Source organism: Microcaecilia unicolor, chromosome 8, assembly GCF_901765095.1.
Source record: "Microcaecilia unicolor chromosome 8, aMicUni1.1, whole genome shotgun sequence".
Lineage (NCBI taxonomy): Eukaryota > Metazoa > Chordata > Amphibia > Gymnophiona > Siphonopidae > Microcaecilia > Microcaecilia unicolor.
In genome coordinates this window covers 25,833,711-25,850,939 of record NC_044038.1, presented here as the reverse complement: position 1 = coordinate 25,850,939, position 17,229 = coordinate 25,833,711, and the positions used below count along the sequence as shown (strand labels likewise).

The following is a 17,229-nucleotide window of genomic DNA, read 5'->3' as shown; positions in this document are numbered from 1 at the left end:
TGCTGCAGCTATTAGCAACAGAAGGTACATAGCACTGCAGAAGCTTGAACTATTAGGCTCCGAGTCTTGCAAACTAATAATTCTTTAGTAAGCACCACTCAAGCTGCAAAATTAAAAATTCCAAATAGTCAGTCATGTCTCAACAGGAGTTCTTGAATATGTAATATATGATCCTGCAATCAAATAAGGCGTTGTTATACTCAATGAAATAAACAAGCTTAAAGCAGGAAGCATTTTCTACAGCATAAACTCTATCTTATGAAATATAGTCTTAGTGTGTACTACCTTGGCACACATACTGCTTTTGAACAGGTTCTTCCAGTATTCTTGAGTATGATGATGGAAACCAACCTCTCCTATAAAGTGAAAAAAAACAAACCACATAGATCTGACTGAAATTTGAAAAATGTACTTTTGACTGTAGATGTATGGATCTTCTAAAATGAAAAACTTCTCTATGAGAACAATCATTCCTTTGAAAATGTAGAGGAACCATAAGAATACATGCAATAGGTATCCTAGCCAATATAAATGCAGAGATACAATAACCCATAACAGAAAGATAAAAAGTTGTTATGCATACCTTATGTGAGGTAACACTTAATTTATTTTGCCTTGGCCACCTACATCCTGAAGTGATATGTCCCTGTCAATGTAGTCAAAACCAAAAAGTAGGGGTGGATCAAGAAGTCTCATCAGCCAAAGTTTGATTAAAGTAACTTTACTGGCACCAAATATTTGGTGTCAGTAAAGTTACTTCAATCAACCTTTGGCTGGCGAGACTTCTTGGTCCACCCTTACTTTTTGGTTTTGACTGCTGTTACACACGTGGGGGTTTCTTTACCCTGACCTGTTGGTTGCTGCCCTGCCAATGTAGGCCAGGCCTACATTTAACTGAACAAAGAAAGAACTTAATAATGTAATAAAGTATAGAGATGTTAGCTTTGTGACTCCAGCAGTTCTCTGTCTTGCAATGTGGGAAATCTGAATTCAGACTCCCCTTCTGAGAGGGGTTGGTTGAGTCTGACCATATCACAGAGGTGGAACACTCAGGCTTACGGAGGGAAGGAAAATGTCTACTGTTACACTGGTTTACCCTACTGACCAATCAGTGGTGCTGAGGCTGCACTCAAGTGGTAGCATCCCTCCAGCACTGGGGCAAGTGAGGATTTCTTGTCCTGCCCAAGAGAGTTGGTTTGAGGAAGGGCAGAAGCAGAAGAGGACACAGACTAAAAGGGCATGGGGGGGGGGGGGGAAGAGGTTGGCTTTCATCTAGTTTACTATACTGAGCTAGAAATATGAGGAAGACTTAAGTCATCCCTGGACCACCGACTCTCTGCCAGACCCAAGTAGGTCACTCTGGGGCCGATTTTCACCAGGATCTAGCTGACTAGATCCTGCATGGTAAAAACATTTTAGTTCATTTTGCTGTTATTTTTTTTTAATAAAAGCATTTTCATGCATGTGTCAGTCAGTATACATAGGTAAAATAACTTATCCTTATGTGAAAGCACAAGAATGTGCATACGTATATGACTTAGGTGTGGGTGTTTTCAGTGTAAATTTTCAGAGTGTGGATGAAGTCACCATTTATGTATTGATTATAAAAGACACAGGTGTATGAATGCAGGTTCTTTTTACTAATGATTTCTGCAGGTTTTGTGCTGCTATTTTATAAAGACAGGCACATAGCTGCCCATGTCTCTTTATAAACTAGGGTCAAAGTGCCTACTTGTCCTCCTCACTTGGGTGATTTATAATAAAATCATCCTAGACTGACTTTAAGCAATCTATCCCCCCCCCCCCCCCCCGTTTACTAAGCTGCGCTAGAGGCTGCCGTATTCTAATGCAGACACAGCTCATCCACTTTGAATGGGCTGTGTAGGCGTTGCCACGCAGCTTAATAAAGGGGGGGGGGGGGGGGGGTTATATCTGCCAAGTGATGAAACTTAGCCACCACCTCCCCCTTAAAAATGTGTAGTTCTAGAAGCATTGTTGGAGAAGGGTTAATTTAGCTGAAAATTATTCTAATCTTGCAAAAAGTCTAGTAGGTTAGCTTCAGCAGAAATCAGTGTAATTTGGCTGACTCAGTTGGGTGCTCAGCGCTCTTTTGAAAACCAGCTCTTTCTGTGGCTCAGTTTACTAAACTGTACTTACTCCTTACATCCATTTTTCTACGGTAGCTTCCTTGTGGTTCAAGCCTGAATCGAGTGCCAAGTCTTCACATTTGCCTGCACCACAAAGGCAAGTTTGAAGACTTGGTGCTCGATTCAGTGGAGGAGTGGCCTAGTGGTTAGGGTGGTGGACTTTGGTCCTGGGGAACTGAGGAACTGAGTTTGATTCCCACTTCAGGCACAGGCAGCTCCTTGTGACTCTGGGCAAGTCACTTAACCCTCCATTGCCCCATGTAAGCCGCATTGAGCCTGCCATGAGTGGGAAAGCGCAGGGTACAAATGTAACAAAAATAAAATAGATACTATTGGAGGTTCTACATGGAATGTTGCTATTCCACTAGCAACATTCCCTGTAGAAGCCTGCGCAGGCTTCTGTTTCTGTGAGTCTGACGTCCTGCACGTACGTGAAGACGTCAGACTCACAGAAGCAGAAGCCTGCGCGGCCACATTTGTGGAATAGCAACATTCCATGTAGAATCTCAAATAGTAGCAACAGTGGAGGAGTGGCCTAGTGGTTAGGGTGGTGGACTTTGGTCCTGAGGAACTGAGTTTGATTCCCACTTCAGGCACAGGCAGCTCCTTGTGACTCTGGGCAAGTCACTTAACCCTCCATTGCCCCATGTAAGCCGCATTGAGCCTGCCATGAGTGAAAAAGCGTGGGGTACAAATGTAACAAAAAATTAAAAAAATTCATCTTTTTATATTCCAAGAAGAGCCGGTTGGAAATTGTACACTGTCTTATTATTTTGACATCATGACCTGGAGGAGGTCAATTAGATTTCATAGAAAATGTTTGATACATCGGTTCAGACTTATGAAGCAGGCCGATAGGCCGAAACACGGCCCGTGTCAAGTCTAGTTCCACTTGTAATAAAGAGATTTGAGACACTATAGCACATTTGTTGTGTTGTGCTCTGCGTCTCCTCCTCTATTTTTCTGCTATGACCTGAGAACTACGGAGGACCATTCTTCTGTTGTGTTTCCCTTATGCTTATAAAAGCTTCATTAAACTCTGGCATGTCCACCCATATTAAACCAATACTAAAATATACCCAATACAAACAAATACTGAAAGACAAATTAATCCATTTAAACACCTCATCCTCACAAAACACAGATTATATGAGAAGTCTCCCGAACAGTGCCCCTACATATGGTTTTAACATCTTGTGAAAAAGAAGATTACACCTGATCAGTAAGAACTCTTGGCAGCTAATTCCAAAAGAGGGATATATAACATGAAAAAAATTATTTCAGGTTAATGCTAATTGAGTTTTCATAATAGGTGGTACCCCTAATAAAATATCTCGAGACTTCAAAACTTGAGAAGACATGCAGTGATGCAGGCCTTCCTTTTGACAGGTTAGGCCCAACCCAACAATAGCCTTGAATGCCAAACATAAGATACTGAGAAATATATTCAAATTATTCCTGTTACAGTTCTCACTGATAGACATTGCCCTGATCTCCTGCAAGCTGATGGTGTTGATAGCTGTATTCCTTCTTGCTAGATCATATAGAGGGGCATAATCGAACGCCCTTCTCCATGGGCTTCTATGTCCGAAAACGGTACGTGAAGAGGCGGGACAGACTATTTTCGAAAAAAAAAATGGATGGCCATCTTTTTTTTTTCGATAATATGGTTTGTGCCGGCCAAATGCATCGGATTTGTGCTGGGTGGTATCATTTTTCAGTGATAATGGAAACCGAAGGCGCCCAGCTCAAAAACGACCAAATCCAAGGCATTGGGTCCTCGGAGGGGCCAGGATTCGTAGTGCACTGGTCCCTCTCACATGCAAGGACAGCAACCGGGCACCCTAGGGGGCACTTGTAAAATGCAAAAAACAAAAGTAAAATGCCTCCCAAGTCCATAGCTCCCTTCCTTTGGGTGCTGAGCCCCTCAAATCCCCCCCCCCCCACTGCCCACAACTCTACACCATTACCATAGCCCTAAGGGGTGAAGGGGGGCACCTACATGTGGGTACAGTGAGTTTTGGGGGCGGTCTGGAGGGCTCCCATTTACCACCACAAGTCAAAGGGGGGGGGGGGATGGGCCTGGGCCCACCTGGGTGAAGTCCACTGCACCCACTAACAACTCCTCCAGGGACCTGCATACTGCTGTCATGGAGCTGGGTATGACATTTGAGGCTGCCATACAGGCTGGAAAAAAAGGTTTTTCAAGTTCTTTTTTTTTTTTGGTGGGAGGGGGTTAGTGACCACTGGGGGAGTCCGGGGAGGTCATCACCGATTCCCTCTGGTGGTCGTCTGAGCAGTTGGGGCACTTTTTTGGAACTTGTTTGTGAAAAAAAGGGTCCAAAAGTGTGACCCAAAATCGTGGTAAAACCGCCTTTCTTTTTCGATTATCGGCTGAAAGGCGGCCATCTCTCTCGGCCGATAACCACGCCCCAGTCCTGCTTTACCACGCCTCCGACACGCCCCATCAACTTTGGTCATTCCTGCGACGGAGAGCAGTTGAAGACGCCCAAAATCGGCTTTCGATTATACTGATTTGGTCGCCCACGGGAGAAAGACGCCCATCTCCCGATTTGGGTCGAAATATGGGCGTCTTTCTCTTTCGAAAATAAACTGGATAGTTTTCTCAAGAACTTACTTTTTGTCTTGTCATGTTCTCCATAAAGCCAACCGTCTTTTTCTTCAGGTATGAGAAGTGTGATGATCACCTTCTGTAAAACTAAGAACGTCTTGTTGTTTCCAGCTGTATGTGGAAAGATAGTTTTTACTTTTACTTTTGTCCTTTTCACCAGGTTCAGACCTGTTGCCATAGACATAGATCGTAATAAGCTGGTTTCATCTGGAACATCTGTTAAAAGTCAAGGGACAGCCATAATGACCAAAAAGTAAGATTAATTGACATGGCAATTCAGCAGAGTAACAGTATCCTCCTATATCTGTTATTAAGATAGTGTGGCTAGGAACCGTAGGATAGTTAGATTGGAAAGCAAAATGAACAAGATATTGTATAAACTAACAGACATAATTTTCAAATATTAGAAAAGATCTTTCTTACGTGATACCTATTAGGAACTGTTTAGCTTATTGATCTTTATCAATATTAGGTCTTTGTTTTCTGTTTTCAAGATCTTAAGTCTAAGGGGTGCAGTTACAAAACATGGCCTACTGTTAAAGATGCATTATTTAACGACTAACTCATGCTCTTTTAGCACAGTTCCCAATTTATAACTGGGGTTAGCAGTAAAATAATACATTTTAATGGTAGACCACATTGATAATATCCATGTCTTTGAGAACACAAAAGTGGCTAAGAAAAAAATGTATAGGAAAAACTGCAGTTTGCCAACAAAAACTAATTATACATACAGTGTGGGGAAAGATTTTGGACCTCCTAGAATGATAAGTATTTATCTGTATTTAGCAAAGTTTTTGCTCTAATTACTATTTGATCCTTATCTAAATCTTGAGGAGAGAAAAACAGTCAGTCATACTGAAAAACTCAGACAAGAGGATACATTTTGATTATTTAACAAAAAGATTCAACAATAAGTATCTGTGTGAAAAGGTATGTGAAACTATTTATTCACTAGCCAGTAATACCTCACTGGGCAGCAATAACGTCAATTAAACATTTCCTGTAGCTGTTGATCAGTCTCTCCTATCGCTGTTGAGGAATGCTGGTACTTTTTCCATATAAAACAGAGGGTTCAAAGCACAAAAAGTCCAAATAGCAAAAGAAGTACCAGGAGCCTTCACAAATGGGGCAAAGTCTTTAATTTTTTATTTATTTATATCACACCTTTTCAGTAGTAGCTGAAGGCAAGTTACATTCAGGTATAGTAGGTATTTTCCTGTCCCCAGAGGGCTTACAATCTAAGTTTGTACCTGAGGCAACGAAGGGTTAAGTGACTTGCTGAAGGCCAAAAGACTTGCAAGTAGGATTTGACCCTTGCTACACTGGTTCTCAGCTCATTGCCCTAATATCTGCCACTGTTTAATGTTAGTGTTGTCATTTTGTGTAAAACATACTGGCCACTGGATTTCAATTACAACACTATCTAACGCTAAATTGTTCATCATATATCATTGACCCGTCATGGGCCGTGTTTTGGCGCGAAGCGCCTGCGTCAGGGATCTGGGTCTATATCTTAGCAGAAAATAAGAAGAATGCTGCTGGGTTCACAAATAGGCCACAGCTAGAGCACCATGCTTCCCTCCTCCCCCCCGTTTCAGTTCTGATATTTGGGAGATCATTTTATAAAATCACTTTACCACATATGTGGGAATAAATGTGCATAAAATTGTTTTTACAAACATTAGCAAAAAATGTTTCAAAACCCCCTCCCAGCTAATATTTATAATAATGAAAAAGCATACTTCTGAAAATGAATTAATTTGTGAAAGAGAGGGGTATCGTATTAACACAGAGGTTTCACCAGGTACAAATTAGGTGACCATTTCCCCTACTCATGAAAAACTTATTTTGCAAGAACTTCAAACTAAGTGCAGAGAGTCCTTTCCATGATAATCTTCATATAAACAGTAACTGTAATGTATTTATCTTAATGCAGTATAAAATCTCAATGCTAGTATTTTGCACAACACATGCCTTCTTCTGGAGAAAGAAAGTTAACTTTATTCACAAAGTACAGCTATATGAATGCATGTAACTTACTGTAGGTGTTGCTGGAGTGCAGTCTGGGTGGAATTACAAAATTGGCACATTAATTAAAATATGCTAACCCACCTGCGTACTTATATATTTTACTTGCTAACATTGCACCTGCTCAACAAAAGATGTAAATGTCTGCACTTTCAATGTAGCAGGTATTACTAGTATTTCCATGAGCATTTTAAAGGCACATAGGCATAAAACAGGACCATAACAGGCATCATCTGTCCTGCTAAGCCTAGGGACTCTGTTATAAAATTACCATCTTGAAGTCTTCCTTGCATGAATAGTTTCTTCAGGTCTTGCCAGATCACTCCATGTCAAGACCTATGACAAAGAGTATTTTGATGCTCATCTGTCAGGACTGGGTTATAAAACCCTTTCAAAACATTTGGGGCTCCATTTGTCCACTGTCAAATAGCCTACAAACGGAAAATGTTGAAGACTACTGATATTCTACCCAACAGTAGTCACACTACCAAGATACCCAAAAAGCAAACTGGAAACTTCTCCACCAAGTCACAAGTCCCCAAGACTAATGAATATATTTGCAGGCCTCTCCTCAGTGGGGCAGACTTAAGAGTTCATGTGTCAACCATCATGAAAAAACTGAATGTCATTAATGCCCACCTCAAGGCATCCAAAATTGAACTTTTTGGTCATAATACCTTCCCAAAAGTAGGGCCTTAACCTGGAACTCAGGCATGGTAGTTGTAGTATGATGTCAGATTGCTTTTCTGCATCAGAACCTAGACGGCCATTGATTAGAAAACACAATTTATGGTTCAGTCAGAAAATTCTACAAGAGAATGTGAGACTATCCACCTATGAGCTGAAGCTGAGTCTACTAAGTCATGAAGCAAAGCATCACTCAACATCAAATAAATCTAAGAATGAAGAGATTTCATATTTGGAGTGGCCGTCAAAATCTTGACCTAAACACCACCTAAGTCCTATTGAAATGTTTAAAACCTGAATCAAGCTCCTCATGCAAGGTAGTTCTCAAAATATCAGAGTCAGAGCTGCAACAATTCAATATGGAAGAATGGAGGAGTAGCCTAATGGTTAGAGCATGGGCTTGACATCCCACTGTTGCTCGTTGTGATCTTGGGTAAGTCAGTCACTTAACCCTTCACTGCCTCGGATACAAAATTAGATTGTGAGCCCTCCAGGGACAGGGAAATAACTGTGTACCTGAATGTAACTCACTTTGAACTACCACTGGAAAGGTGTGAGAAATCATAATAAATGGGCAAAAATTCCTCAGACGTAATATGGGAAACTGATCAACTGCTACAGGATATTACTATTGAATCTTTTTGAAGTAGAAATCAAATTACATTGATTTTAATTTGATATTGCTACTATGAGGATGTGGAGGAGGAGCCTAATGGTTAGTGTAGTGGGTTAAGAACCTGTGGAACTCTGTTCAGTTCCCACTGCAATTTCTGTGACCCTCAGCAAGTCACATAGGGGCCCTTTTACTAAGGCGCACCCAATGCACTAGTGTAGGTGTGTGTTTTGGATGCTCGCTGGTCCACTTCCTGAGCGCACCTGGAAAAAGGGGATTTTTTAAAAATGTGCCGGAAAATGGACGCGCGGCAAAATAAAAACCAGCGTGCGTCCATTTTTGGCCTGAGACTTTAACGTCATCCACTGACTTAGCAGTAAGGTCTTGCGCGCTAACCGGGCGGTAAGTGTGCAGTATGCGCCAACTACCGATTACCGCCAGGTAAGAGTCCCATGGTAGAAAACAGAAAATATTTTCTACTGTGTGTTTTGGGCATGTGCCAAAAATGGAATTACCACCTAGGGCATGAGGTAGCAGGGCAGCAGTGCCAATTTGATGCGTGTTGGCACCTACGCACCTTTGTAAGAGAGCCCCCTAACCCTCCACTGTCCCAGGTGCAAAACTTAGATTGTGAGCCCAATAGGGACAGTGAACGTGCCTGAATATAATATACGTAAACCACTTTGGTTGTACCACAGAAAAGCAGTATATCAAATCTATTACCATTTACCCCCTTCCTTAAGCACACACAATAAAAAAAATCACATCTTCCCATGTTCCCTATTTAAATTTTCCACCCACTTTCATTTAGCTTTGGTAAATACCGGACCGGGCAACGCAGATCGGCATCACCCACTTTTGAGAACATAGAAGGCCTGCTTGTCCTTGGAGAAAATCATTTTGTTACAGCGAAATATATTAAAATAAAATCTAGCAAAACGTTCCCTCTAATCTCGCCCCCATTTCAGGAGTATTGAAAACAAATATTCACCTGTAGGGTTGCTCGGTTTTTCATAAGATGACTTCTGAACTGCTGATGGATTGTTAAACATATCAACTAAAGGACTGGGTGTGCTTTGCTTGCAGGAGCCGGGGGCAGTTTTGGTGAACTTCTTGGTAGTGTATCATAATTAGGAATGCTCTAGAAATGCAGGATTATTAAAAAGCAGAATGTGTATGGTTAGGAAATTCTGTGAATAAGAAAACATATGTATATTTGACAGCTATGAACATCGAGAAACTATTAGTCCTTGATAGAGATAATGGACAGTATGTGTTGTAAAAACAAAAATTCTGAAAAACAGTTACCAAATGTATATATTTAAAGCCATATGCAACTACATGTGTTCCTTCCACCTGGGTCCATTTTCTTTCTATCCACTAAAAATCGAGCAGTGTAGTCATACACCCAATTTTGGCTGTGCCTGAGCCCAAAATGGGTGGGCACGAGAACACTGCACCTGTGCAGCATCTCTTCCTCCTCCTCCCCCAAGGTGATTGGGAGTTCAACTCCTCTTCCCCCAACTTTGAGTTACCTTTTTTTAAGTCCTTCAGTTCAATGCTGGCCGCGAGCAGCAACTCATAACTGAGGCTTGTGCCAGCCCCGAGGCTTCCTTCTGACGCAAAATTACTGATCCTACAAAACAGGAAGTTGTGTCAGAGGGAAGGTTGGAGCCAGCATGAGCAACAGGTACCTGTCACTGCTCATTGCTGGCAAAGAACAGAAGGATTTAAAAGATACTGAGGAGTTGGGGAGTGGAATTAAGAGACCCCCTGATCACCTTGGGGGGGGGGGGGGGGGGAGGGGAGGAAGGGAGGGAGAGATGCCAGGAGTCCTCAGCTGGCAGAGCTTGTAGATTCCCTGCCAACCACATGACAGCTATGTTAATGTTGGGTGGGTCTGAGTTCAAAGTGGGTGGGTTTGTTAAGACTGTATATATGGTGAAAAGGGCACTTTTATCTGTTATAGAAATAGTTTTTAGGGCAGAAATAAATCCCTCAAGCAACATTTTCCCTGGCATTTTGAGAGGAGTATTTGCAGTTGTAGCCAGTAGGTTTACAAATTACTGTACGTATTTGCAGTATTCCTGGCCCTGAATAAATATAGCACAGCACAAGCAGTTTTAAATTTCTTGTTGAGTGAAAGAATACATAGTAACATAGTAGATGACGGCAGAAAAAGACCTGCACGGTCCATCCAGTCTGCCCAACAAGACAAACCCATATGTGCTACTTTTTGTGTATATCTTACCTTGAATTGTAACTGTCATTTTCAGGGCACAGACCGTACAAGTCTGCCCAGCACTATCCCCGCCTCCCAACCACCAGTCCCGCCTCCCACCACCGGCTCTGGCACAAGGAAAGGCCTTTTTATATACTCTAGTCTAGGAAATGATGACTAAGTTTTCTGGGTGGCTGTTCACATGAGACATGCCTCTTACAACTAGGGATGAATATCCAAAGCTTGGGGACCCTACAAGCAGTCAGGTATTCAGATATAACAGCGACTATACAAGATATAGAAAAGTTTTCTTCCAAGTAACAGCTGATCTCCACAGACAGCAAAACTAATCAGGCATATAAGTAAGTAGCATCAGATGTGGGGCTCTCCCACATCTCGGAACTAGTGAAAAGTTCTGAGCACATGCAGTCCTTTCCATGTACAACTGTTGCCTCAGGTCTCCTCAATTAGTTCTATTGCTCATGAGGTTTTACAATTCTCAGGCACATGAGTGACAACCAACTCAGGGCTACCTCCAGCTTATAAACTGGTCCGTTGTCGAGGAGTGGACCAGTTAGATAATTATACAAGAGTTGAAACAGATTTTAGATAATTATACAAGAGTTGAACTGTTTGACAGAAGATTCTGTCTCTGGTTGACAACTGGTTCAGGCAGTATTGTGAAGTGAAATTGTGGCGAGAGGGCCAAGTAGCTGCTCCTGCAGCAAAGTACTTTAAGACAGCTATTTATTCATTTGTTACATTTGTACCCTGGCGCTTTCCCACTCATGGCAGGCTCACATGCGGCTTACATAGGGCAAATGGAGGTTAAGTGACTTGCCAGAGTCACAAGGAGCGGCCTGTGCCTGAAGTGGGAATCAAACTCAGTTCCTCAGTTCCCAGGACCAAAGTCCGCCACCCGAACCACTAGGCCACTCCTCCACTGTTTGCTACTATTGAGATTCTACATGGAATGTTGCTATTTCAACTTCCATGTGAAGTCGGCCCTTGCAGATCACCAATGTGGCTGCGCAGGCTTCTGCTTCTGTGAGTCTGACTCTGCACGTACGTGCAGGACGTCAGACTCACAGAAACAGAAGCCTGCGCAGCTTCCACATGGAATGTTGCTAGTGGAATAGCAACATTCCCTGTAGAATTCCAATAGTACTATTTTTATTTTGTTACATTTGTACCCCGTGCTTTCCCACTCATGGCAGGCTCAATGCGGCTTACATGGGGCAATGGAGGGTTAAGTGACTTGCCCAGATTCACAAGGAGCTGCCTGTGCTTGAAGTGGGAATCAAACTCAGTTCCTCAGGTTCCCCAGGACCAAAGTCCACCACCCTAACACTAGGCCACTCCTAGAAGCTAATATCTGTGAGGCTGTACTGTACTGGTTACAGCAATACCCATCTGTTCAAACAATATAGGATGCTAGCCAATGGCTAGAATACCTTTGCTGCTGGAATACCAAGTCTGTGAGAGTTGAAGGAAGCAACAGCTGTGTAGACTTGACCGATTCTGTTTTTAAGACACTGAATGAGAGGCCTTTTTGCAGTTCAGAGTGTGAGGGGACTTCTCACCTAGATGCCTGTCTGGTTTAAAGGGAAAATGTGAAAAGGTCTGACCACCTTTTGCAGGAATTAGGAATTTATATAGAACTACTTTAGGATAATAAAATTTGGTATAAGGCTCATACCGACTAATGCTTGAAGATTACTGTTTCTTCTAGCCAAAGTAATCACTATCATAAAGAATGCTTTTCAGATTAGATATCTGACATTTGAGAATTCCATTGGCTCAAATGACAGTGAAGTCCCATGGAAGAGGAAGCTTCTATATTGCTGGTTTGACATGAAGCCCTTTCAAGAATCTAAAAACGATGGAAAATGGGAGGTATCAGAACTCTGTTTTTGAAAACACAATAGGCTGAGAGTATAACCAAGATGTACGGGACAGATGTCTGCACGACCATGTTTGACATAAGGATTGAGGTGATAGTGGCTTGTTCACTAGTAGTAAAGAGGTTAAACAGTCACGTGATATGATTTCGGTTGTGTCTAGGTTGTGTAAAGTCTTATTATTTAGTATTAAGATGGCTGTTTATGGTATGCCTTCTTGAACAGATCTGTTTTCAATAGCCTTCGGAAGATAGTTAGGTCTTGCTTTGTTTTTATGGCCTTCGGCAGTGCGTTCCATAGCTGGGTACAAATGTATGAGAAACTGGTCGCGTATGTGGATTTATATTTTAGCCCTTTGCAGTTAGGGTAGTGGAGATTGAGGAAGTTGCTTGCTGATTCTTTTTGCGTTCCTAGTAGGCAAGTCTATAAGGTCACATGTATGTTGGGGCTTCCCTGTGAACGATTTTGTGGACCAGGGTGCAAACTTTGAATGCAATTCGTTCTTTTAGTGGGAGCCAGTGTAGTTTTTTTCTCTTAGGGGTTTGGTGCTTTTATAACATATATAAATCAAGCATATTATGCTCATACAGACAGAACCATGACTAAGTACAATTAAGGAGGAAATTAGCACTGCTAATCTAACAAGAAAATAAAAATCTTAAAACATGTCCACAAGACCACAATAAGGGGAGAGGATTCAAATATGCTTACTATGAAGTATCTATAACATTACAAGGAAAAGAAGGAAAGACAGAAGTAGATTCCCTTAATACAAATTGTGGATTACCTAAACCAACTCCATGAACAGGCGCTACTAATGATATGCCTGCAGGTCTCTGTGCTGCCAAAAAAAAAAAAAAAAAAAATTCATTTGTGCCAGTTGAAAGAATATACTTACAGATCTATACTTAATTATGCATGTGCATAGGAATTCAAGAAAAGGGCATCCAACTGGATTACCCTAGGTCTAAGTTATAAAAACTCTCTTTGCCTCTTCCGAGTTTATTTGGTCACATCTGGGAAAGCCTGAGCTTCATATTAAGAAACTACTCATCTCTGAATTTAAAGAGAAATGTCTGTCCGATTTTAAAGCAAATGCCCTATCAAAGTTAATAGCGTCACAATATCTGAAACATTAAGATCTAATGAATCAGGAGGAGATGGATTATATACAGTATTGGATAAAGAAACAGAAGTGTCTGTGACTGCAGTCAAACTGAGAAAGGCCATTATAGTAGCAGCTAGTCTTGGTTGCCTTTTCTCTGTCGAGAGGCCACTGGAAAACGGGGTAAGAAAAAAAAATAAGTCTCTTCTTAAAAGAGAAACCTCTCCTGTACTGGGTATTACTAATTCATCTAGATGATAAACAGGCTTTGGTGCTATAGCAGAGAGAAGATGCAAGGTTCTATAATCATCCTCTACAAGGTAACAGGGGCGTATCTGGACTCGGGCGGTAGAGGGGCCAGAGCCAGAGGGAGGGGGCACATTTTAGCCCCCCCCCCCTGGCACCACCGACCCCACCCCCCCGCCACTGCCAGCTAAACTACACAGTACGAAGGATCCTAAAGGCACCTTCTAGGATCCCTGTCCAGTAGTATAATCGCTATCATGCAGTACTATAACGGCCGACAAAAAGCACGAGATCTCACCTGCGCTGAAATCAGAATCGCTAACACGTGGAAGCAGCGAAAGCTGCCGTGCGGTGACCTCATCCCTTGAACCAGAGTTAGAAGCAAATACTACATTCAGACGTTTTACTTTCTTGTTATTTTTATCTTTTAAACGGCGCTCTTTCTAAAATAAATGCAAATGAATATCGCCGAGCTCCAAAACCCTAGTAACGTGATGAGCCCCGTGTCGGATGCAGCAGGGGTCTGTAATGAAGTGGCTTAGCCCCAGTCCAAGTACCTCCAAGGATAAGCTCAAGCGGCAGACCGTATTTTGCCTAAAGAATATTTGCTGTTGGTTACCCTAGTAAATAGAACGTTCCCGCTCCCAGAGTTCAGCCGCATGGTAAAAGTTGAAAGCAATTCCCGCGAGCTACAGAGAAGGGGGAAGGGGGTGGATACCTCTCTCATCATTGTCAGAGTGAGACTGAATGTCCTATTCACAAAATGCACTGAACTAAATAAATCAAACTACTGGCAATTCCACGTTTCAAGGCCTTTGCTGGCGGGGGACCCCAACCCCCCCCGTCAGCCGAGGTCCCTCTCTTCCATTGCAGGCTGCAAGTTGCAAAGCTTCCTGTTCTTTCTGAGTCCTGACATCCTGCACGTACAACGCGCAGGACGTCAGACTCAGAAGAACAGGAAGCTTTGCAACTTGCAGGCAGCCTGCAACGGAAGAGAGGAGCTTGGCTGGCGGGGGGTTGGGGTCCCCCGCCAGCAAAGATCAGTGACGGGTTGGCGGCGGTAGGGTGGTCCAAGCCAAAATCTGTGGGGGCCCATGCCCCTGTGGCCCCACGCAGATACGCCCCTGCTACAGTATCCATTGTCTCTTTAACCTTGCCACAAAGAGCATGTCTCTAATACAAGGTGCATCTGCCAACTTGGTATACATACCTTTTTGGAGACCAGACATTTGTAGCCATCTGACAGCAAAGGCAGAAGCTACGATATTCAAGCTGAAATGTTGTTATGCTGAACGAATAGGTGGATTCCACATTCATCTGCTTGAGAATGAATGGCAGCTAGGTCAGACTATGAGTATGTAGACAAGATTCAAACTCCTGTATCGTTTGTAGGAAGTATGTACATATTGTACCATGTACAAACCGATGAGTCACAATTCTTGCAAACAGCAGCACCACTTTTTCCAAATGGTCTAATGACCTGAGAATTTTTTTTCCAGTGATGTACTGGAAAATATCTGCATTACTTTGCTTTCCTCATAGCAGATTCAACTACCAAGTATGTGAAAGCTATACCTACACTTTTTTTTCTATTGTACCACAAATATTTTTTTTTTAAATGTTAACCTGTTTGGATACATTTTATAGGTATGTTTCATCATGTAAATTAGCTTTATTTTACATTGATCTGAAAGGTGGTATAACAAATATTAACAAACTACTGATTGAATCCTGGGGTTGATTGGATCTTATATTAAAAATTCAATTCTTTAGAAACCCAAGTTGAGCAGCTACTACAGTAGGCCACATCCAAAGCAGTTGCTCATATAACGGCCCGCATACAGAAACCACCACTGTGGGCTTTGGCGCTTCTGTATATTTATAAGGCCAATATAGTTTTGCTTTTTGCTGTACAGGAAGTGGCATCATGTGACATTCACTAAATAAACTCTAGGTAAGATTTGCCTTTCTACAGAGATGCATTTCTGGTAGAAATAGGGATAGAGTGGGGACAGAATCCCTGTAGAAGTTTATAGTCCTCAAAATGATTTTAGGAATATTATGGTTTCAAGGAAGGAGTTAGTGAGGTGTCCACCCTGGAATCTGAAGTACATAAAGACAATTAGATCCTGCAAATGCAAAGGTGATGAACACTGGGAAGAATATCTAATCAGTTACCTGATGCTAATATCCACCTTAGAAATCAGCACTCAAGAAAAAGATCTAGGTGTCACTGACGCTGAAATCTTCTGCCCAGTGTGCGATGGTGGCCAAAAAAGCAAACAGGAGGTTAGGAATTATTAGCAAAGGGATGCAAAAATAGACCAAGGTTATTATAATGCCTCTGTATTGCTCTATGGTGCGACCTCATCTTGAATACTGCGTTCAATTCTGGTCGCTGGATCTCAAAAAAGATATAGTGGAGTTAGAAAAGGTTCAAAGGAGAACGACCAAAATGATAAAGAGGATGGAACTCCTCCCATATGAGGAAAGGCTAAAGAAGTGAGGGCTCTTCAGCTTGGAATAGAGAAAGCTGAGGGGAGAATATGACTGAGGTCTAAAAAATCCTGAGTGGTGCAGAACGGGTAAATGTGCGTTGATTTTTCATTCTTTCAAAAAGTACAAAGACCAGGGGACACTAAGGAAACTACATGGAAATATTTGCTCCTATTTGTTTAAAAAGTATTTTTTCAACTCAAAGAATAATTAAGTTCTGGAACTCACAGAGGACAAGGTAACAGTGTGTATGTGGGTTTAAAAAAGGTTTGGACAAATTCTTGGAGGAAAAGTCAATAGTCCGTTATTGAGATGGACATGGGGAAAGCCACTGCTCCCCCAGAATGATGCTACTGACTTGGTTTCTGCCAGGTACTTTAGACCTGATTGGCCATGGTTGGAAGTAGGATACTGGGCTAGATGGTTTGACCCAGTATGGCCATTCTTATGTTCTTAGGTAGGAAATCAGTTTTCTTTGTACAGGGTAATTCCTGTACATCAAGAGCATGAAGTGCAGCCAGGTCTACATATTTAAACCTGGTAGATATTTGCAGTAGCTCTTGAATAAGTCATTGAACATCTTTGGCAAGAATGAATGTGGTTCTGCAGTACAGGTAGTAAACTCTAATGAAGAAAATTCATTTGCTACCTTGACTAAAGCTGGGCTTGATATTAGCGGCTTTGTATTTGCTGTTTGAAAGTTTGAGGTGTCTTGCACAGCAGAGGACAGCCTACAGCTCCGGTGTCATAAATTTGAGAAGAAGAGGATACTGCAGGAAAGTCAATTGACCCGAAAGGGTTATCTGCATCAGACTGAGATGACCTGCACTAGTCAACACTGAAGTTACAGCTGCACCAAATGTCATTAACTTTTTGCACTGATGCTGCTGGATGCATGTCAGTGCAATGAACTTTTTCAAGGATTTTGATTGGCAGCCGATAGTGCCAAGGCTGTGTGAAATTGTATGCACTTAGAGGTGAAGCCATGGTTGTGATTTTATACGGCAGGGAGTAGCCATGGGTGGGCCGTGCCCACATAAAACTTCATCTCCCTTAGTATGGCTGGCGGGATCCCCAGTTCCGTCAGCCGAAGACCTCTTTCCCACCAAATGGGCGGCCGCCAGCACCATCTGTGAGCTGCTGCTGCCAG

General features: G+C 42.2%; 1 protein-coding gene across 1 annotated transcript in view; it reads right to left on the bottom strand.

Moving 5' to 3' along the window:
- BAIAP2L1 (BAR/IMD domain containing adaptor protein 2 like 1) overlaps positions 1–17,229 on the bottom strand; it is a 235,666-nt gene that overhangs the window by 135,929 nt on the left and 82,508 nt on the right. Inside the window, 3 exon segments of the mRNA XM_030212059.1 lie at positions 4,786–4,995; positions 9,102–9,179; positions 9,182–9,251. Of these exon segments, the coding sequence (XP_030067919.1) occupies positions 4,786–4,995; positions 9,102–9,179; positions 9,182–9,251 (358 nt within the window).